Source organism: Peromyscus maniculatus, chromosome 1 (assembly GCF_049852395.1).
Source record: "Peromyscus maniculatus bairdii isolate BWxNUB_F1_BW_parent chromosome 1, HU_Pman_BW_mat_3.1, whole genome shotgun sequence".
NCBI classification, from domain to species: domain Eukaryota; kingdom Metazoa; phylum Chordata; class Mammalia; order Rodentia; family Cricetidae; genus Peromyscus; species Peromyscus maniculatus.
This window is the reverse complement of record NC_134852.1, coordinates 164,258,658-164,281,839: the sequence shown is the minus strand read 5'-3', so window position 1 is coordinate 164,281,839 and position 23,182 is coordinate 164,258,658. Positions and strand designations below refer to the sequence as shown.

Sequence of the window (23,182 nt, the reverse complement as noted above, 5' to 3'; positions counted from 1 at the left end):
CATCGTAAAAGTATCACATTTGTTCTCACTCCAAAATTATAATTAAAGCTTTAAAAAATTTAAATTGCAATCTGTTAGAGGAGACCAAGAACCTGAGGAATTCTGTATCAAATACAGGAGGAAAAAAAACACTAAATACTTATTCTGATACACTTCAATTGACCTGAACAAACAAGGCCTACCAATGCACATTTTTTATGAATTTCACTTTTGAGAACAATTCTTTCATTAGCTCTTTAAAATTAACATACCTAATAATGAATTTCATTATGGCACTTTTATAAACTACCCTTTTAAAACAAAAAAAATGAATTTATATGTTGTTGCAATAGCATGTGTAAATTATTAAATAGTTATGATAATCATATTTACCTGAGATCTCTACCAAAAACTTTCTTCCTATGAGAGTCATTCTTTTAGGTTTTTTGTTGTTGATATTGGGGGTTTTGTTGTTGTTTTTGTTTGTTTAGGTAGGCCTGGAAATTTTCTAAGCATAAATAGTGGACAATTTAAACATTGAGTCAAATCCATAACATTAAAATTAAAATACTAAGATTAATTCACACATTTGACAAATGAAGCACTATTCTAGTGCCAGAACGCTGAGGTCAGTTCTCAGTAACTGAAGAAAGGTGACCAAGAGAGCACTGTGAAATCATCTCCCTCCAAATGGACAGGTTGACAGCGTCACAGAAATGCTTACTAAAGAAAGGCTGCACCCCATCCTGTTCGGCATATCATCAGGAACTCTGAGGAAAACCACCTTTGGAAAATAGAGTGCAGTCACTTGCCTTTAAGTAAACATGCCATATTCGTCAGCTATTTATTGCTACAATGGGATTCCTGAGGCAATTAACTTATAAAGACAGGTTATTTAGGCACAGTTCTGGAAGTTGAAGTCCAAGACTGGACAGTCTCATTACTTTTTGCTGTGACAAGATCACTGGTGCCAATGATGGGGAGCACACTGGAGTAAACCTCTCACCTCCAGAGCCAGGTAATGGCCTCAAACCTTAGCACAACTGACTTCATTGATGGAAATACCATTCAGACCATAAAATCCAGCACATAGGCAGGACCACCTGACAAAATATAAACAAAGACCTAATCCATCAAAGTCTAGTTCTCTGAAAGTCTCTAAATTTGCTAATCTTGCTTTTGGGCTTTTGTAGTTCTGTTTCTAGCTTACTGTTCTTGTTAACTGACGTGTGTCAGCCCAGAATATGGGTTTTGCACTTAAAGCTTACCCTGAGAAATGCCACACTGAAATCTCAAACACCCAGTATAGTCACCAGCTGACTAATAAAGACTTTCTATTGGCTTAAAGCCATGACCCGGCAGGCAGTGTTCTCTGGTGGAGGCCCCACAACAGCAGAAGGAAGAGAGACTGAGACATGGGCTCCACAGGCACTTTCATAATATACGACTAGTGACCCCTGATTAGGCTCCAACCTGTCAAAGGATCTACCACCTCCCAAATGTCTCATTCTGGGAATCCGGCTGTTAAGATACAAGCAGGGCTCACGTGGGCTCACAGAGATGGAAGTGGTAAGCAAGGGACCTGCATGGGTCTGCACCAGGTCCTCTGTGTGTATGTCGTGGTTGTTAGCTTGGTGTCTCTGTGAGACTCCTAACAGTGGGAGCGGGTGTATCTCTGACTTTTTTTGTCTGCTCTTGGGACTCTTTTCCTCCTATTGGTTGCCTTGTCCAGCTCAATGACAGGTCTTTCCTTGTCTTGTATCTTGTTTTGTCCTGTTTGACTGTCATCTCTTGGAGGCCAGCTCTTTTCTGAAGAGGAAACAGAGAAGGAATTAGTCTGGGGGGAGGGGAGGAAAGGGGTAGCTGGGAGGAGTAGAAACTGTGGTTGGGATGTACTGTATGAGAGAAGAATCTGTTTTCAATCACACACACACACACACACACACAAAATTTTTAAAGAGACATGTGCTTTGGGAAGACTCCTCCAAAACACAGCACATCCAGAATGCCAAAGGAAGAAGTAGGTAATGGAAGATATGGTCATCACCCTGGTGCCCTCATTCCACATTGAATCAAACACCACATGGAATGTCATAAATACGCAGTGATTATCTGTAAATGTAAAGTGGTCTTAATGAAAACAAACCAATTAAATCAAAGTAAGCCAAAGTAAAACAGATGCATTAAGAAGGCCAAGCCTGGTGGTGGTGGCTCACACCTTTAATCCCAGCACTCAGGAGGCAGAGGCAGGCGGATCTCTGTGAGTTCAAGGCCAGCCTGGGCTACAGAGCGAGTTCTAGGAAAGGTGCAAAGCTACACAGAGAAACCCTGTCTCAAAAAACAAAAAAAAAAAAAAAAGAAGAAGAAGGAGAAGAAGGCCAAACTGAAGAGTGACTCAGAGGAAGAGCTCATGCCTACCATGTGAGTCAAGCCACAGAACACTTTCAAAACCAGGATAAAGGCACTTAGCTAGCAGAAGTAGAAATCTCATGCATGTCCTTCTGTAGGAAAACCACCAAAGATGACATCTGTGATACAGAGCAATAATTCCAGAGCTGCTGTGGGATGTCTTTCTGTATGCTGTGAATATATGGGGCTCCCATTGGATAAATAAATAAAGCTGTTTTATCCTATGGCAAGAAAGCTTACAGCCAGGTGGGATATCCAAGTAGAGATAGAGAGAAGAAGGGCAGAATCAAGAGAGATGCCAGGCCACCACCAAAGGATCAACAAGATGTCAGCAGATAGGTAATGCCACAGCCATGTGGCAACATATAGATTAATAGGAATGGGTTAATTTGAGATGAAAGAGCTAGCTAGTAAGAAGTGAAAGCCATAGGCCATACAGTTTGTAATTAATATAAGCCTCTGAGTGATTATTTTATAAGGGCTGTGGGACTGCAGGTGGGAGAGATTTGTCTGGACCTCGGAGTCTGGTAGGACTGTAGAAACTTCCGGTTAAATCCACCAACCCCAAAACTGTTAAATGCAGAAAGGACACTGGCTTTGTCTTGTAGCAGAAACTATAAGGGAAATAGGTGACAAGCAGGCTCAAAAACAACACATCCAGCTGTCAGTGGCATCTGTCACAGGATACATGAGGTGACAGGAGAGCAGGCCAGAGGTGCAGGCCTTCTCAGAAGCCACATCTTCTTGCTTAGGCTCACAACACTCCTCCAAGCAGCAGCTCAGCCCAGAGGGACTCTCACTGATGATTGCATTGCAGGCTGAGGGTCAAGGTCAGGGGTCAGATGTGCCCTGCAAGCCACTTCCTCAGCTCAGTTATCAGAAAGGAACTGGGAGTCAGTGTACGGCTTTCTTTTTTCTGCATCATGTGGATCAAGTTTTCTTCTTAAAGATTTCATAAAGTAAAAAGCATCCAGATTGCTTATTTGTAAGACAGAAGTTTTATTAGGACAAACTCTACTCTGCCATATAATACCAAACGATACTTTATGCAAGCTGATTTTCCTCTGTGTGCAGGCACTGAAGCAAAGTCCAACCTCATAGTTTTATTTCAGAACTTGGCTGCTTTTTTGCTTCTAGAATGTGGTCCATAAAAGTCTGTGGTCTGCCTGTCTTCCAGTTAGACAATGCCAGCCAGCCATCTGGCCTGGCAGCTCTGAAGAGAGATGCTTCCACAGGCAGCTTGTAAAGGTTCCAAGCCATGATTGTGAGTGACTGCTGTGGCTATTCCTGTGCTTGTGGGAAGAGGGGCCAGCGAGGCAGCCATGCTACATACGATCCTTGCCAGTACTGGAAGGGGGATGGAAGAGGTGAAGCTCTGATATAAAGAGTTGGTTCATGTCTGCAAAGATGAGACAGCAGGAGCTCAGGGAGGTTGTGCATAGATCACGCATGTGGGTGTAGAGAGTGTCGATGTGCAAGCAGGAGGGCTCCCCCTGCTCAGTTTTACATCAGGGGGATCCAAATCAGCTGTACGAAGACAGATCAGTAAAGCACAAATGATTACTCCTTTGTGTGAGTGATCACAGAAGAGGTGAGCACTACATTTGTCCACATTTCTGTACTTAAAAATTGTGTGTGTGTGAGTGTGTGTGTGTGTGTGTGTGTGTGTGTGTGTGTGTGTGCTAAGTGAAAGTGTGCATGTGGAGGGCAAAGGAAAACTTTTAGTAGTCAGTTCTCTAATTCTACCCACATAGGACACAAGTAACCAGATTTTGCAGTAAGTCCCTTTTTGTGCTGAGCTATGTCATAGGCCCATTTGTTCACTTTTAAGACTAAAAATAGAAAGTAATTGGTCTTAGGGTGGGGATTAAACATCTCACAAAAGCCTGTGCAGTGCAGCACATGCTTGCAGATGTGTCCAGCCTTTTGACATGGCAACTTGACATGGTCATCTACAAGGTTCACACTGGAGAAACAAGCACTCAAGTCACAAAAACTAGTAGCAAAGAAATCGCATAGTATTTTGAGTAACTATAATGATTTTGTGTTGGACCACATTCATAACTATCCTCAGCCTCCCAGGAAGCATGGATTGGCCACATCCAATCAGTTTGTGTAATTATCTATAGTTATAAAGAATTAGGGGTAATTGGTAAATCATAGGAACAGTAACCAGGTGTCTACCAAATTCTACATATCAAACCATGAACTGGCTTAAAATAGATAGATAAAATGCATATCAGAGACACTGTAGAGAGAAAAGTTTCTTTAACCAAACAGAGGGGAAATGCCCATTCACCAACCTATAAATAATACATTGATATCAAGGAGGATGGATATTTGGGGACAGACAAAGGGGAATACTTGTAGAGAGAAGCAGGCAAGTGGCATGTCCTAGGACCTCAACCTTCCCTAGGCCTCTGTCTGGTCCCGCCAGGCCCTAACATATATTTTCTACTTAGCTTTGATTTCTTTCTCTCCAAATAGCCTCATCTGTAATTTGTCTGTCTGCGTGTTTCCCTCAACAGATGGAGAGTTGTAGCCCTGGTCCAAGTGCACATTTCTGCAGTTTTGTTCTCTGCTGGCAGCTAAAATAGGCATCGAGGCTCATGCAAACATCTATTCTGAACTTGATTAGCTCCAGTCCATCTGGGAAAGATTTGGGAAGGTTGAAAAAAATGAGAGACACACCCTGGATTGCAGTGGTTTTTCTGAAGCTAATTCTATATTCCACTCACAGGCCCTCTTTAGAGGAGAGGCTTGTGACTTGTCCTGTTTCAGACAGCTCTAAAATACTTCTTCTGGGGTCCAAAACATTCTAATGTGAGTCTGTTTACTTGCCCACTAATAAACACACTAGTCTGGGAAGTGTGACCTAACAAATGCTTTTCTGCTTTTGCTTCTCTCCAGTTTTGCGCTGCAATGAATATTTATTAATAAGCCTCCCTGATAACTGAGCACAAAAGTGCTATCTGTATTCTCAATTCAGAGAGATAGCTTTCATTGCTGATAAATATATGCTTGACCAAACAACAGACGTTTTTGATAAAGATTTTAAATTTAGAATCTTTGTTCACCAGGAAAAAAAGCCTACTGATGATTGATAGAGCTGCAGGAGCTGTTCCATGCAACCCCAAACCCTGAGGTATTTTTTTACTGATAGAGTAATCAGTTTGTGGCTGTGTTATTTCAATGACTTCTGGCATTAGGAGAATTTCAGGAGAATTTCCACCTTGAAAGTCGGCAAGTCAAACAGTTTGCTCAGCAAACTGGAGTGAAGGTAAACAAATATAAGGAAAAAATTAGCTAAGAAAAGAGAGATGGGACCCTGGTGTGGTGGCTCAGGCCTTTAATCCCAGCACTGGGGAGGCAGAGGCAGGCAGATCTCTGTTTCAGGCCAACCTGTCGACATAGCGAATTCCCGGCCAGCCAGAGCTACATGGTGAGGCTCTATCTCAGAAAAAAAAAACTAAAGAAAAAAAGCAAGTGAGGCTACCCAGGCAGCTGAGGAATTGGCCCAAGGAAACATTGCTATATAAGATTACTTCCATCAACCAGAGCCCTTTCCCATCCTCTGTGGACTTCTGACATGCAAAGACATCACAGAGATTCCTACCTCACTTTTCCTTGTGATTCATTTTCATTGTCATGAAAACAATTCGTTTTCTCTTATGTCTGGGTGTTGCTCCCAGTATTGTCGCTGCCTGCATGGTTCCCTGTGGGCATGTCAGTCAAGTCCTCTGGGGCTCCAAAATCCTCCTATTGTGAAACACAGGTTTTCTTTTTTGATCTTCTTTCTCTTGAAATGTTTTCTTTAGGAATAAAACTTACAGAAGAAATGTGTTACTCTATTTTATGGAAATCAAGTTAGCAAACTTAGTCTGAAAAGCAAAACAAGAATTAAGACAATGACTCCACATCCATATGCATATGGGAAGCACTGGTTGGACCCCATGGGTTTAAATAAATAGTTGTGGGAATTTGGTCCGATAGCCAATTGTATTGGAGCGGCTTTGCCCAATGGGTGTGGTCTTCTCTGGAGATATGTGATTGATAAGAGTGGGGAAAAGAAGCTCCACCTCTCTCTGGGGTGTGGAGGAGGGCTTGCTGAAGCTGCAGCTAGATGACCTCCGGAACTTCCCCATCTCTTCCTTGGGAAAGACAAGGGGGCGGCAGCTGAATCAGTGGCAGCGTCTGAGCTTTATTTTGTATTCGTGAGTGTATTGTATTGATTTCATCCGTTAATAAATCTGCCCCAGATTTCCATACCACTTTAATAAATAAATAAATTTAAAAGGACGACAGGAAATTGGGAAGGAGATGTGACAGAGAGTCCTGGAGAGAATAAAAGGGGTATATGATCCAGATATATTGCAGACATGTGTACGATTTTCAAAGTATAAAAAACTGGAGAAAAAGAAAAGTCAAATAAACTTTACAGAAACTAAATAAACACGTGTATGAAAATGTGGCTTCTATGTGCAGGAATACGATTCTGAGATTCCTGCTACACAAGGTAATAGGCTTAACTTGGGGAAGAAAACTGAGTAACTAAAAGCACTATGATCAAAATGTGAGCATGAAAGGCAAAGAAGCTCTTGGTCACAAGGAACATTCATATGTAGGACTGGAAGTAAACCAGCCTTCTGCAAGAGACTCTGAAGGGGAGAGAGTGGAGCCGACTCACTAGGGAAGAATGCTCATATTGGATAAAGATCTGAGTAGTTAAAAAAAATAAACTCTAGGGCAAAGCCTCAAACAGCCAACTCATGCAATGAGCACAGGACCCGGTACCACTGCCTAGATGCCTCCCAAACATATCAAGCCAATCAACTGTCTCACCTATTCAGGGGGCTTGATCCAGTTGGGGGCCCCTCAGCCTTTGGTTCATAGTTCATGTGTTCCATTCGTTTGGCTATTTGTCCCTGTGCTTTATGCAACCTTGGTTCCAACAATTCTCGCTCATATAAACCCTCCTCTTTCTTGCTAATTAGACTCCCGGAGCTCCACCCGGGGCCTAGCCATAGATCTCTGCATCCAGATTCCTCAGTCCTTGGATGGGGTTTCTGGCACGACTATTAGGGTGTTTGGCCATCCCATCACCAGAGGCTTTGCCCTGGAGGAGGTGGGAATGGGGGGTGAGCTGGGGAGAAGGCAAGGAGGGCAGGAGGGGGGAGAACAAGGGAATCCGTGGCTGATATGTAGAACTGAATGGTATTGTAAAATAAAATAAAAGGAAAAAAAATAAACCCTATAATTGTGACCAATGCATTGTCCAAGGACTAGAAGCTGCTAATAAGAAAGGATGGCAGTACACTTTGTCTACAATACCAACTCTGGTTACTATGACAATGATAAAAAGCAAGACAGAGAATCTAAAGAATAAAGAGAGATCAGCCAAAAACAGTGGTGCATGCTTTTAATCCCAGACTGGTCTACAAGTCCTGGATCCAAGAGATACTCCTGCCTCAGTATCCCAAGCAGGAAAATGGAGGCTGAGGCCATGCCATATATTTGGCAACCTATTTTATAGACATTGGAGAATAAAGGACACTCTCAAATGTACTTAGATTAAAACCACAAACTATACTTCTATCTTTTAAATAGCCAAATTTGATTGCAGCCAGTTTATACTTTTTCAAAGTGAATCTGCAAAACAATGTGTCTAATACCAATGTGCACATTAGTATTAACAAGCATTGCAATTAATATTATACCTAACAACTACATCATAAAATGCATAAAATGTGGAGCTGGAGAGATGGCTCAGTGGGTAAGAGCACTGGCTGCTCTTGCAGTGGACCCAGGTTCAGCTCCCAGTTCTCACATAGTGGTTCATAATCATCCCTAATTCCAGTTCCATGGAATTTGATGCCCTATTCTGGACCCATGGACACCAGGCATGCGTGTGGTGCATGTACACACATGCAGGCAAAACACTGATACACATAAAATAAAAATGTAAAGGCAAAATATTTTAATGTATAAAATGATATCATTGTTAATTTTAGGTACCATTTTGAATGAATTAAAGGGCATATGTGTAGCTTATCAAGTGTATGTCCTTAATACCATTCAGTAGGCATTTGTGAACTGAGTAAGATGGAGAGTAGGCACCATGCAGTCAGCTGTGGGTCCCGATGAACAGAAGTGGAAGAAACACAAATATCCCCCTCTGTCTGGAGCTGGTATCAGTCTTCTCCTGTTCTTAAGCACCCTAGCTCCAGGTGTTCCATCCCTTGGACTCTGCAATTCACATCAGTGGGATCCTAGGTTCTCAGGCCCTGCCCTCATACTGAGTTACATCATTCATCTGCCTGGTACTGGGACCTTCAGACTGAAACTGAGTCACAAGACAGCCTACCTGATCTCCAACCTTTGGACAGCCTTTCATGGAGCTAATTGGTCCCCATAATCACATGAAGGATTCCCTTAGGAAATCCTCTGTCTCTCAGTGTACCATCTACCTACCTATCTAACAATCTATACAAACACATCATGTTGGTCTTGTCTTTCTAGAGAGTTCTCATATTTATGGTTAATTTAATCTTATTTAGTTTTGCCATGTTAAAAAACACAAGATCAAATAATACATGTAGACAAATAAATGCCACAGAATTATAAATCAAAGTAGAAGACAATAATATAAAATTGAACTTAAATTTATCTCACTAGCATACTGTGCATATTAGATTGAATTCTCTGGTAGATTCTCTTAAAGTGTAATTTGGTTTTATGTTTGTATAGCGTGTTAGCATTGTTGTTTTAATGAGCATATTTGAAACAAAGCCCAGAGAGCAATAAGGAGATACTTAGAAGAAAAACATCTTGATTCTCATATTGAATTTGAAACGTTATTTCAGCTTGTATTTCTTCCATGAAAACTAGAAAAAACTTCAACCCAACATAGGTCCAAAGTCTTGCATCATACCTCTCTAATAAGTCTAAGATAAAGGTTCATTTAAAAGTTTTAGAGGTCTTTTAAATATATATATATATGGGGTAGCTTGGTTAGAAATCACAGGATCTGAATTCGATTTCCTATTGTACTGTAGGAAAATTACTCTATTGATCATCTATGGTTTCAGATTTGTATGATGAAGCTAAATAGCTAAAGGGAACATGCTTGACAACCCAATTAAATCTAAGATCATTTTATCATCAAACTACACAGAACCCTGCAAGGTTAGTCCCCTATGGGATGTTGCTGCCACCTATTGGAAGTGTAGCTAAATTGCACACAGCTTTAAGAGTCCATGTTGAAAGTGGTAGAACCCTGGCCTAGTATCCACAAGGTCCTGATTACACACCCACCACTGCAAATGATAATAATAATTTCTAAAATAGCTCACCCACTTTGGGGGCCTGACATAAGACCCCAGCACCTAGCAGTGACTGACCACCCTCAAACACTTTACATGCCCTATGCTCAGCACACCATACAAGGGTCTCTCCGTGACAGAATTACTAAACAAATTGTGTTGTATTCATACAACTGAAAACTACACAGCAATAAAAAATGAGTGAGCCAATGATAGGCAGTAGCAACATGGGTAAATGACAAATGCATGGTGCTGAGTGAAAAGAAGGAGGCTCAGATTGTGTTTTCTGCTACCTAATGGGTTGACTTTGTTCCCTCTGTCCCTGGGAGCTTCACATTGACAGTGACCTTCATCTCAAGATCAGGGCATCCCCTCAGTGACAACATCTACCACTGTCCCCCTCATCCTGCTCTTCAAGGACTCTAATTCTTCCTCCCTTAGCTATCCTTGTTTAATTAGAGGACTTTTTCCTTTGCCTCTAAGATAGTTCATGCAGACCCCTCATAATAAACTCAAGTTAGTATTCCTGTTTCCATGAAACACTGGATTATTTGCTCTAAAATGTGCCAGCAAAGATCAGTCACCTGCCGGGTGGTGGTGGTGCACGCCTTTAATCCCAGCACTCGGGAGGCAGAGCCAGTCGGATCTCTGTGAGTTCGAGGCCAGCCTGGGCTACCAAGTGAGTTCCAAGAAAGGTGCAAAGCTACACAGAGAAACCCTGTCTTGAAAAACCAAAAAAAAAAAAAAAAAAAAAAAGATCAGTTACCTTGGCCTATTGAATATAGGTCACTATGTGATCCAGGAAACAGTGTTACATTTAGTCCCAGATGATTACACTGAGACAGTTACTTCAAAATCCAGAATATATGTGTTACCTAATCTAATTCTATAGAATATCCTGCCTGAGAACAATTTTACAGTATGTTGTCCATATGGTCTCCAACATGCTTCCAAAACTATCTAGCAATATCGTTCGTGCTTAAAAGAAACAATTTATCTTCCTCAAACTCATGCATTGCTATCATCCTCCTGAAGCATAGGGATATGAGTTGGCAGCAATGGGGACTGAACTGGTGGATCTTCAAATGGTAGGTATCATTTTGCAAAGCAATAAATTCATATGAACTTAAGAAATATTTATCAAGCACATGTCTTCTTCAGACAGGCACTGTTTCCATGGCTACATAGAACCATAATTATTTGAGGATTCCAAGTTACCAAATTCATTTGAGTCTAACCAAATGGCTCCGTTCTAAGTATCATGTTCTGTTTCCCAAGCATACCAAAGACTGGGGTGATGGGTCAGCTGACAAAGTACTTGCCATACAACTATGAGGACCTAAGTTCTAAATTCCCAGCACCCACCCACATTTAAAAAGTCAGATATGGCAGAACTTGGGAGCTAGAGTCAAGCTTATCCTAGGTAGTTGCTAGCCAGTCAGTACAGTTGAATTAGGGAACTCCATGTTCAATGATAGATCTTATTTCAAAATACAAGCTAAAGAGTGAGTGAGGAAGACACCAGATATCAGCCTCTGACCTACACACACACAAACACACACACACACACACACACACACAAAGGCATATTATAAATTTCACTTAAGAAGCTCCATGATGTACACAATTAAATTTTGTTCTGATTTTAAGTCTTACTAATGTACAAGAAATAAAATATTTTTTAGCAACTCCATAGAGATAGTTGTATGATTGGAAAGTGACTGGGAGTTTAAAACCTCAAATTTATGACTTATCATTTCATAATAAAGTCAATTTGGTCCCTGCACTAGAAATACTCAAACCACCTGTCATAGTAAACCACAATTAATATGATAATGGTCACATGCAGCAGCTGTTTGGTGCTCCAAGACTTGCCGTAAATAGGACCTCCATTATAAGGAACTTTTTTTAATGACGTAAGCACCAAGCAAGGAAAATTTTTGCATGTCTCTAGTGAGTCATAATAAAAACTACATCATCTTCAGTGAAGTGTAAACAAACTAAATTCAACAGCATCTTCAGTAATTATTCACTGTGATCAAATAGAATTCATCTCTGGAACATAAATAGAGAAGTAAATCTGATACACCACAATAATAGAATGAAGAATAAAAACAATATAACCATATTAATAGATACAGAAATTTTAACTGGCAAAATGTATCATTTCATGATTTAAAAAACTCATCATGCTAGGTGTAAAAGAAGGGTACCTCACATAATAAGGTTATGTAACACAAGCTCACAGCTACCATCATGCTTAATGCTTAAACACAGGTAGCCTCTCCCTAAACCCAAGCCAATCCTAGCTAGGAAGGATTAACGAGGCCTGGGCTCCTTCAAACTGGGCCCCCAGGAGCCTATAATAACCTTCACCATAGGGGGCCAACCTGTAAAATTTCCGGTGGACACAGAGGCTACTTCATTAGGTATTACAAGAGCTCCTGGGACCCCTCACCAACCAAACAATGCAAGTACAGGAACCAAAAGGGGATGCCAAAGAGTACAAATAGACCACTGACTGGACTGTTAACGTAGAGCGAGGACCTGTGATTTATTCTTTTATTGTTATTCCTGAATGTCGCTACCCTTTACTGAGGTGAGACCTCTTGAGCAAGATCTAGGCAACAATATTGTTCCCAGGAGACATTCTTAGTTTGCTATTGGGAGGTCCTGCTAAGGCTTTAAGTATAACCTGCCCAATGGAGTGAGGAATATCTGCTCCTTCAAAATGCAACCCATCCCCTGGAAGGGGAATGGAAAAAGTTTCTGATCCAGGAAATTCCTATAGTTTGGTCAGAGGACAGTCCTCTTGGCTTGGCAAAACATGTGCCACCCTTCATAGTGCAACTAACATCTGGGGCAATGCCCATTTGAGTCAAGCAATACTCATCAGTTCAGAAGCCAGTGGAGGGATTAAGATTCACATCAGGAATGCTTAATGCTGAGGTGTCCTTCCATGACTGTCTGGAGATGCTGGACATCATCCAGGGTGTGCAACCTAACCTAACAGGCATTCCTATCACTACCAGGGATACAGATCTCTATACAGATGGCAGCAGCTTCATTCAAGAAGGAACCAGGTATGCAGGGGGTGTGGGGGGTTATAGCAGAAGGAGGTCATTTGGCCACAAGCCTTGCCCAGGGGCACATCTGCCCAGAGAGCAGAAGTAATTGCTCTGACACAGGCTTTAAGAAAAAGACATGGCAGCACCCAGGAAGGCAGGCAGGCATGGTGCTGGAAAAGTGGCTGAGAGTTCTACATCCTGACCCATAGGCAGAGAGAGAGAGAGAGAGAGAGAGAGAGAGAGAGAGAGAGAGAGAGAGAGAGAGAGAGAGAAGAGACTCTGAACTTGGCATGGGCTTTTGAAACCTCAAAGCCCACTCAAAGTGATACTCTTCCTCCAACAAGGCCACACACACGTCCTATCCTTTTAATCCTTTCAAATAGCACCACTCCCTAATGACTAAGAATTTAAATATAGGAGCCTATGGGGGACATTCTTATTCAAACCACCACATTTGGGAAATTATCAGCCTATCCATATTTCAAAAACTGAAGACTATTCAAAGACAACAGTAAGGGTATGGCCAAGTTATCCTTCAATGGTAAAATAAGTTAGGTATGAACTAGGAATGCAGTCAGCCACTTCAGCAGTAACAAAACAGGGCTATTTAGTGCATGCATGCTATTCTTCAAGACAAGGGAGGAATGAACATGAAGGTGATTCGAAGACCAACAGGTCTTCCTCATCAGTCTCCAAAAGTAGAAATAATTCTTAGTTTCCACAGGCCAGAATTCCTCTGCCAAAAGCTATTGGGGTTGAGTCAAATATGAGACCTCTAGGATTATAAGACCTGCTCAATAAGACATGGGCCAGGGCTGTTAGCCAAACTGATCTCGAAGGATGGACCACTGCCCAAATGAAGACACTATGGTTTGCCATTGTATTAGAAATTCTAGGCCAAGAAATAGAAAGACGTCAAGTATTCTGACATAAGGCCAGGTCTATAAATAGAAAGCTATCTTTACCCCAAGATAATAAGATAATACATTTAACATATAGAAAATCCAAAAGAACACACACACAAATACAAAATATTAGAACTGATAAAGCAATATACTTTTTGAGACTTACTTATTTTATTTTATGTGTGAGTGTTTTGTCTGCCATCTATGTGTGTGAACCACATGCATTCCTGGTGCCCACAGAGGTCACAAGAGGACATCAGATCCTATGGAACTAGGGTTACAGATAGATGTGCACGACCATATAGGTGCTAGGAACTGAACCCAGGTCCTCTGCAAGAGCAACAAGTGCTGTTAACTGCTGAGTCATTTCTCAAGCCCCAAAGCAATATACTTTTTAGCTTCAAAGAGAATAACACCAAAAAGAATAAAATACTCAGGAATAAAAATGTTAAGAACATGTACCAGATAAGTTTTGATCAGACTTGATATGGTAGTTTGGGGTATAAATTCAATATTAATGAAGGAACATTATATATTCAATAATATGTTTGAATAGAAATACACAGAATAAAACTGCATGTTGATAGATGCACAAATATTGAAATCAGTGTTCCCCCAGAAGGAAAGGATCAACATTTGTCACTGAAACTCGTAAAATACAGTTATCACTAATAATGAAAACTGGCTATCAGTGTGATTAAATATTATCCATACCCTTAGGTAATGATATAGAACAAGATCTGCCAACTTGTTCAGCAAAGGTCTGCACAAGAAATACTTAAAGTTTTTGAGTCTTGTGCTGCTTTTTTTTTTCTTGTTTGATGTTCACAATCTTTTAAAATACATTTATGTTTAAATCATTATTAGCACCTGGCCACTGAAGGGCCTGGTTTGAACACTAGGCCACAGTTTACTGACTTGTGACATAAGTTTAAAGCAAAAAGGCAGATTAAAGAATTGTGTGTGCATCCTGAGAGGAAGAGCCAGGGTCTGGGCTGCAGATACAGGTGATAAAGATGTCTGTGGCCTCTAAAGCAACCAAAGATGAGATCACTCACTGAAGGCAATAAGGAAAGAAGGGTATTTCCTGAGATAAAGGTATGAGAAACTTCCTCTGTGTACGTGTGTGTATGTATGCATGAAGGTGCACATGTACCTGTATGCACGTATTTGTGGAAGACAGAGTTTAACACTGAGTTTTTTCTTTAATCACTTCCCGCCTTATTTTTTGAGACAAGGTCTCTCAGTGAACCCAGAGAACCCATTATATTAGAAATTCTAGACCAAGAAATAGAAAGACATTTTTTCTTTTCAGCACATTCTAGAGATTCTCCTGTCTCTACCTACCGAGTACTGGGATTACAAGTACCCCTGCCATGCCTGCCTTTTACACAGGTGTTGGGAACCAAGCTCAGGTCCTCATGCTCACACAGGAAATATTTTATGGACTGAGCCATTTTGTCAACTCAAAGAAACTTGTTTGTTTACAGTAGTAGGAATTTAATTCAGGGCTCTCACATTCTAGGCAGGCACTTTACTACAGAGTTATATCCCTGGCTAAAAAAAAAAAAAAAAAAAACTGAGAAAGAAAAGGCCAAAGAGATGAAAGGAGGAAAAGTAGAAAGAGAATTGTGGCACAAAAGAATCAAAAAGGGCTGTTACAAATAGTATGCCAGTTTTTAGCACGGGGCTACTAAAAAGTAGGTCTCTCGATAGTGCTCATTGAATGTAACAGCAAGAAGGTGACTTTTTACCTTAAAAAGCCAAATGTCAATGGAGTAGAGAAAGAATCAAGCGAATCTCCAATGTCAACCCACTGCTTTACACACCTTCCAAATGATTCTTGTGTCCACCTTCCCTGCTCCATCCTACTTCATGCACTCAACACCTCATGTCAGAGTTCTAGCAGTCATTCCTATAGCTGTTTCTTATGTGGTCTCCTTTCTAAAAATGGCTCTTCCCCCAAACAGTATATAGTTTATCTTAGGACAATTCCCAAAGTAACATTGCTGATGTATAGCACAGAGCAATCTGCTCAGAAAAAGAAATTATTCTCCGCCTCCTCCAGAATAAAATCTAAACCTCTATATATTACATTCAATGCCTTACACTGTTGGGTCTCAATAAGCAAGCTCAGCTGTATTAACTACAATTTAAACATCTAAATTTACATTGAAAATTGCATTTTAAAAATTAAATGCTTGTCAGAAGCTACCCCCATAAAGTCTCACCCACATGACTGCCCAAACATGAGCTGGACAAAGATAACATCAATAGACATGCCAAAGTGGACAAAGGAAAGACCAAGAGACCTCGACCTTACACAAAGAACTGCAGGCAACTAAGGAATGCTCAGAATGGGATAAATAAGTCTTCCCCAGGGAAGAGCACAACAATTGATTATCTAATACCAAATAGTCATCCCTGAAAATGCATACAGACAAGTAACAGACTGAGCAGATTATATTTAGGAATATATATGTGTATATATACATATATGTATGTAAAAACAAATAATTTAAAAAGAAGCCATGAATTTGAGAGAGAGCAAGGTGGGGTATATATGGGAGGATTTGCAGAGAGGAGAGGGAAGGGAGAAAATATGCAATTAGATCATCTCAAATATTTTTAATTAAATTCATTTAAAGAATCAAGATTTGAATTATGATCATTTGAATAAGAATCATTTTTTCTTTTGTTTACTTAGTGGTCAGGCCTTCCACCAACACCTCGTTTCCTGATGCTCCATCCTTTTATGCTTGAACCTTTCCACTCTCAGTATTTGCTCTCTTTCTTTTGCCTATGTTTAACTACACTCCCCCCTCTTAAGGAATCTTCCCCCAGTGGCCCACTTCTGGCTTTTAGGCTCTCACATGTGCTCCAGGTTAAACATATAAAACAACAGAGTCCAAGCTAGGATCCACCTATGAGACAAAACACACAGCATTTGTCTTCTGGGCCTGAAGGACTTCAGTATAATTTTTTTCTAGTTGCATCCAGTTACCTGAAATTTCCATAATTTTATTTTTCTGTATAGGTAAGTAATACTCCATTGAGTAAACGTATCACATTTATCAATTGATGGGCATCTTGGTTGGTTCAATTTCTTAGCTATTGAGAGTTGAACCCCAATGAAAATGGGTGTGCAAACATTCCAACAGGAGAAATTTCTAAGCAAAGTACCAAAAGGCCTGCAGAGTTATTCTAAACTATTATGCTGAGATTCTGAGTCAATGGAATGATCTAATGATAAATAGGATCAGTTTTTCACTTTTAATGTTTCAGCAGCTTACTAACCATTTTGAATTTGTTTCCTCCTCTGAACTTTGTGGAGATTTACAGGATATTCATGAATTAGCACACAAAAAGCCTGAAATACAGGGTTTAACACATAGTAAGAGCTCAGTAAGCACCCATCAGTCCGGCTATACATATTACATAGCAGAAAGGGGTCAGTAAACGTGTTCATGTGTAGCCAGTCTTGCTTTCTTAGGCCAGGTGTTCATGTTGTTACTGTGTTCTGTTGCAACCCAGAGCTTCTGCATCGTGTACCAAAAGATACGTTGATTGCCCTTCGGGGGATGGAGGACATGGCCGTAGAGATGACATTTAATAAACATTGTCTTTGGAGCATTTATGAGTTTTACTGTATGTAACCCCAGAGATCAATTAAGTACAAAGCCTTCAAGTTTGAGAAATGTATTCCTTTCTCATTCATAAAGAACCTCTAGGGCAAATGTAATGAACCCTCTCCAAGGAGAGAAAAAACAAGCCCTTCCCGTGTTCACCCCCAACACCAGTTTCCAAACACTTCCAAAACTGACCCCAAATGAATATATTAGCTGGTTCCGGTGGAGCCTCTTAAAGATCTCAAGCTCTCCCCATCCTTGCCGTATCCTTCCCCTCCATTTCTCTATCCACACTCTTTCTGTGTACCAAGCAGATATTGTGATCCTTGAAAGCCAGCCTCAATTCCTTCTCCAAACTCATCAGCATTTTGGATGATGCAGCCACTGAAGTCTGGTTAAACTCTTTCAAAATAAGGATAATTAGAGACTGGCATCAGTGAAAGACAGAGCGAGGGAGAGGGTAAGTGTGGTCACCCGTGGCTCACTCTTAACTTAACTCTTCACTTCATAACTACATTGATCTTAGTTACAGAGCACCCTAGAGACCGGACAGCCAGCACTCAGGGTTTGTAGTATAGCTTTGTTCTTTGTACCACTCATTATTATCTACCCGTCCTCAGATTCAGCCAAATCTGTTTTGAGAGTTTTCTTTTTGTGCTTTTTTTAAGGAAATTTGCTTTATTTCTTAGAGTAGTTTTATGTTGGCAGCAGCTATGAATTGGAGGTTTTTCTACATGGCCTCTGCATCTTCTAGGACCAACGTCCTCCATAGAATGTTGCCACTGATGGGCTTGCATTGACATGTCAATGGCATCCAGTGTGCAGTTTATTAATACTCTGAGTTTATGCTTGAGACTGAACATGGTATAGGTTAGCAAAGACATATGACGACAGGTATCCACCACTGCAGTGTCCTACAGATGACCCCCTGACCAGTGCATGCTTCGTGCTCTGCATCTGCATTCTTCCCTTCCCCAGAGCATTAGCAATCTCTGACCTTGTTAATGTTCCCATAGCTTTGCCTTTTTCAGAATATGTATTTGGAATTATATAATGTGCAGTCTCTAGGTTTCTTTTAATTAGAAAAACACAGTTTATAGCTCTTTCATATCTTTCAGAGGCAATAGTAACTCATCGATATTTTAGCATTATGCTTTTCAAAATGTCGGATATATATATTTGTTTCCAAATGCTCTCATCTGTCATTTCTATGCTTGCATAAAATCTGAAAAACAGAACAAAATGAATGGCTGTTTCTGAAAAACCTTTATTTTTTTCACGTTTGAGCTTTCTCTTATCCAATTCAAAACTGGAATTCAAGATAGCATATAGAAATTAAAGATTCCCGATAAATCCTGCCATGTGTCTCTGAATCCTGTGCACTCACTGTATCAGTGAAGCAGGTAAATAATCTCCCTGTCACAGTGCATTATTAACTGATGTGTGTAGAAGTATTTGACATAATTCTGTACCGGATATTAAATGACCATGTTGTTGGAAGAGGGAAAAAGAGAACTAATTCTGTTACTGTGGTTTTCCCTTCAAAATATTTTCTGCCTCATATAATGATCACAGCAACTTGTTTTTCTTTTTCTGTTTTTCCACATTTGAAAAGTAGTCTGTCTTCATTGTTACATTGCACACTTCAATGTTGGGTGAAAAGAAAAAGAGGGGGAGGGAGGGAGGGAGGGAGGGAGGGAGGGAGGGAGAGAGAGAGAGAGAGAGAGAGAGAGAGAGAGAGAGAGAGAGAGAGAGAGAGAATACCAATGAACTCAAGACTTGGTTCTAGAACAGCAACCAACTTTTTTGTTCAAATTATCTTCTCCTTGACAGACTTCGAAAACATATTTAAGCCTTTGCAGTTAAGAAAAGAATTCAGAGGGAATAGAGTCAGAGAGTAAAGGCACTTGCCTCCAAGTCTGAGGACCTAAACTCTATCTCTGGAGCCTACAGATGATGGAAGGAGAGAACTGATGTCCACAATTTGTCTTTTGACTTCCACACATGCAATGGTACACACATACATGCATGCTGTGACACATGTATGCTTACACACAGAAAAAAATTAATGTCAGAGGGGGGGAAAAAGAGGAAATGAAGTTTCTGAAGGATACAGCCCCAATTATTAGTAAATACTTCAAAGAGTAATTTGGACAGCATGTAATTAAGACAGGCTTTACATAGCAGATTCTCCAAACACTGTAGGGACCTCTAACCCCACACATGCTTTGAACTTTACTATCTGAATCCGCATTGCTGGGTTAAAGTCTTGGCTCCTTTTGCACAGTCTCCCTGTATTGAATAGGACTCTTTCCGCTTCATCGATCACTCGCACACCGGATGAAAGAAAGAGCTGGAACAGCAAAACTGAGGGCTCCCAGCACCTGCGTGGTGAGGCATGAGGCACACAGAGTGAACGAAGGACAGACTCAGATCAGGTTGATGAGAAAAGTCAGAGTGCCGCCAACTCTGCAGTTTGCCTGAGGTTTGTCCGCGTCTTCATGTTTCCCTCCAAAACCAACTGTGCAGTCTGTGGGAGACCTGTTCCCAGATTTATGTCCAGGGAACTCTTGAGGAGGGGGGAAGTGAGAAATATTTAGGTAGAAAGAGATACCTGGACGATGAGAGGAAAGACAGAGAAACACAGAATAGCCTTGGGAGGACCTGGCCCAGAACTTTATTCAAAGGGGCTTTTTATAACAATGCCAAGGGGCAAGGCAAAAGAGCTCCCCCTTGCTAGATACAGCCAAGTGTAGACCCTTCCAAACACCTGGTACTAGGTCCAGGTCCATGGTCCAATCATCCTCTTATGCAGCCCTGCTGGTAAAGCAAGCTCAGATCTCACTAGGAAATCTCTGTGGCCTCTCACAACAGTCTAAGCTCAAACCAGGCAATTTATAAATCATAGAGCTTTCTCCAGATGTTTTCTAGGGCTAAGTCAGGAAAGAAAACTCGACTGTTTTCTATGCACAACATTCTGTGTTAGGTGCTTGATTTTCCTGTGTTCTTGAAGGTTAATGCTATTTACAAAGTGGAAAGTTCTGGCATAGGTGAACCTGAGCCTCTCAGACTCTCCCTCTTCAACTGTGTAAGTGGGTATAATATTCATTCTTCCTATATTGTGTGATATTGGTCTTTTCCTGTTGCTATGACAAAGTGTCTGAGACTGGGTAACATAGCAACAAGATTTCAGTTAGCTCACAGCTCTAGAGGTTATAAGTCCATAATTAGGCAGCCATACCTGGTGAGGGCTTCATGCTACATCACAAGGTGGGAGAAAGCAGGAAGGAAGAGAGGTGTGTGTAGAAGAGAAGAGAACAAAGAAATTGACCTATTTTTAATGAGCCCATTTTCTGTAAACAAACCCATTCCTGTAAGAACTAACTCAGTCCCAGAAGAAAGACACTAATCCTTCACCAAAGTTGCATTTCTCAACACCAGTGCCTTGACAAAAGATACAAAAACTGTAACATTCTGTTTCATCTTACACAAAGCCCTAGGGCATGGACACAGTGGCTCTTCTGGAACACACATCTTAATAACTGTCTGGCCACTTACTATGTGTAGGAATTTTATACATGTCACCTTATTTGTTTTTAAAGCAAATCCATGAAGTACTTACTGCGACCTAGTTTAAAGATAGAGAAATTGAAACTAGAGATATTAGATAGATCACCAAAGTAATATACCATGAGTAAATGGTGCAGACATGAACTGATTCCTGGAATTCTGAATCCATAAGTGAGAATCATCTCAGCTACAGTTTACTATTCAAACATTTAAGACAATGGTGCAATTGTAGGGGGGGAGGCATCTTTATGTACATTGGTGTGTGTGCATGTTCATATGTGTACAAGTGTACATGCATGTGGAGACCAGAGGGCAACCTCTGCTGTCACTTATTAGGCACCACCTACCTTGTTTTCTGAGACAGGTCTATTACTGGCTAGCAATTTGCCAAGTAGGCTAGGCTGGCTGCCTAATCCCCTGTACTGGCTTTTTAACATGAGTTCTTGAAATCTTACTTGGACACTCATACTTACATGGCAAGCATTTTATTGACTGGGTCATCTCCCCGGCCCCTTTTGTTTTTAGCCCCATGTAGTTCCAGCCCCTCATGCATGTGTAACCACTTGTCCATAGCATCTGTAATGTGGATGGTCATTATTAACCCAGGTCTGCCCCTTATCCTTGTGGTCCATGGGAAACATGACTGTAACTAATGCCTGGAACAGCTCTGTGACCATGTTCATCTTCTTGGGATTCTCAGACCACCCAGAACTCCAAATTTTCCTCTTTCTGACTTTTCTGGGCATCTATCTCGTGACCTTGACCTGGAACCTGGCCCTCATCTTTCTGATCAGAGGTGACACCCGTTTGCACACACCCATGTACTTCTTCCTCAGCAACTTATCCTTCATTGACATTTGCTACTCGTCTTCTGTAGCTCCCAAGATGCTCTCTGATTTCTTTATAGAGCAGAAGACTATCTCATTCTGGGGATGTGCCACTCAGTTCTTCTTCTTTGTTGGTCTGGGCCTCACTGAATGCTTCCTGCTGACAGCAATGGCATATGACAGATATGCTGCCATCTCTAGCCCCCTGCTCTACACTGCCATCATGTCCCAGGGTCTCTGCATGCGCATGGTGGCTGCGGCGTATTTTGGTGGCTTCCTGAGTTCTTTTATTCAAGCCAGTTCCATATTTCAGCTCCACTTTTGTGGACCGAATGTCATCAACCACTTCTTCTGCGATCTCCCACCGATCCTGGCACTTTCTTGCTCCAGCACATTCCTCAGCCAAGTGGTGAATTTCCTTGTAGTGATCACAGTAGGAGGGACATCGTTTATCATCCTCCTGGTCTCCTACAGTTACATAGTGTCTGCAGTCTTGAAGATCCACTCCGTGGAAGGCCGATGGAAAGCTTTCAACACGTGTGCCTCACACCTCATGGCAGTGACCATGCTGTTTGGGACAGCACTTTTCATGTACCTGCGGCCCAGTTCCAGCTATTCATTAAGCAGAGACAAGGTAGTGTCTGTCTTCTATTCGATGGTGATCCCCATGCTGAACCCTCTCATTTACAGTTTGAGGAACAAAGAGATCAAAGATGCTCTGTGGAAGGTGATAGAGAAAAAGAAAGCGCTTTTTAGCTTGTGAGTGGAAACATACTCCTCCACTCTACTGGAGGTGTGCATGACCCATGGCACTACCTCCCCCTCTGCCTTAGGCAAGGGAGATGTTCTGTGGTCATATTTGAAAATGAACTTTAAAAATGATCCCTGAGAAAGTACAGGGAGAGACAGCGGAATTGGGTGGCCTTTGGGGGGCTATGTGGAAACCTAATGCAGTGGGAAACTCCCTGGAATCTACAAGGGTGACCCTGGCAACAACTCCTAATAATGGAGGATACAGAGCCAGGACCAGCCATCTTCTATAGCCAGGCAAGGCTTCCAGTGATAGGACTGGGACACCAACCCAGCCACAAAACTTTTGACCTACAATCTGTCCTGCCTACAAGATGTGTTGGGACAATGGTGGTGTATCACTTGCAGGAGTGGCTAATCAATGACTGGTCTAACTAGAGGCCCATAGCACAAGAGGGAGCTCATGCCTGACACTGCCTGAATGGCCAGGAACCAGAAGCTGAATAAGAGAGAGAGAGAGAGAGAGAGAGAGAGAGAGAGAGAGAGAGAGAAAGAAGAAGAAGAAGAAGAAGAAGAAGAAGAAGAAGAAGAAGAAGAAGAAGAAGAAGAAGAAGAGAAGAAGAAGAGAAGGAAGAAAAGAAAGAAAGAAAGAAAGAAAGAAAGAAAGAAAGAAAGAAAGAAAGAAAGAAAGAAAGAAAGAAAGAAAGGAAGGAAGAAAGAGAG

General features: G+C 41.2%; 1 protein-coding gene across 1 annotated transcript; it reads left to right on the top strand.

Annotated features, from left to right (window-relative positions):
- The first annotated feature begins 21,521 nt into the window (after positions 1-21,521).
- On the top strand, positions 21,522-22,472 carry LOC102918763 (olfactory receptor 5A1). Its single transcript, XM_006996739.2, has one exon. The coding sequence runs from the start codon at positions 21,522-21,524 to the stop codon at positions 22,470-22,472; it is 951 nt and encodes a 316-aa protein (XP_006996801.2).
- Positions 22,473-23,182: the final 710 nt, after the last annotated feature.

Excerpts from the sequence above, each read along its gene's own strand:
- LOC102918763 (XM_006996739.2), top strand. The coding sequence starts at position 21,522 with ATGACTGTAACTAATGCCTGGAACAGCTCTGTGACCATGTTCATCTTC.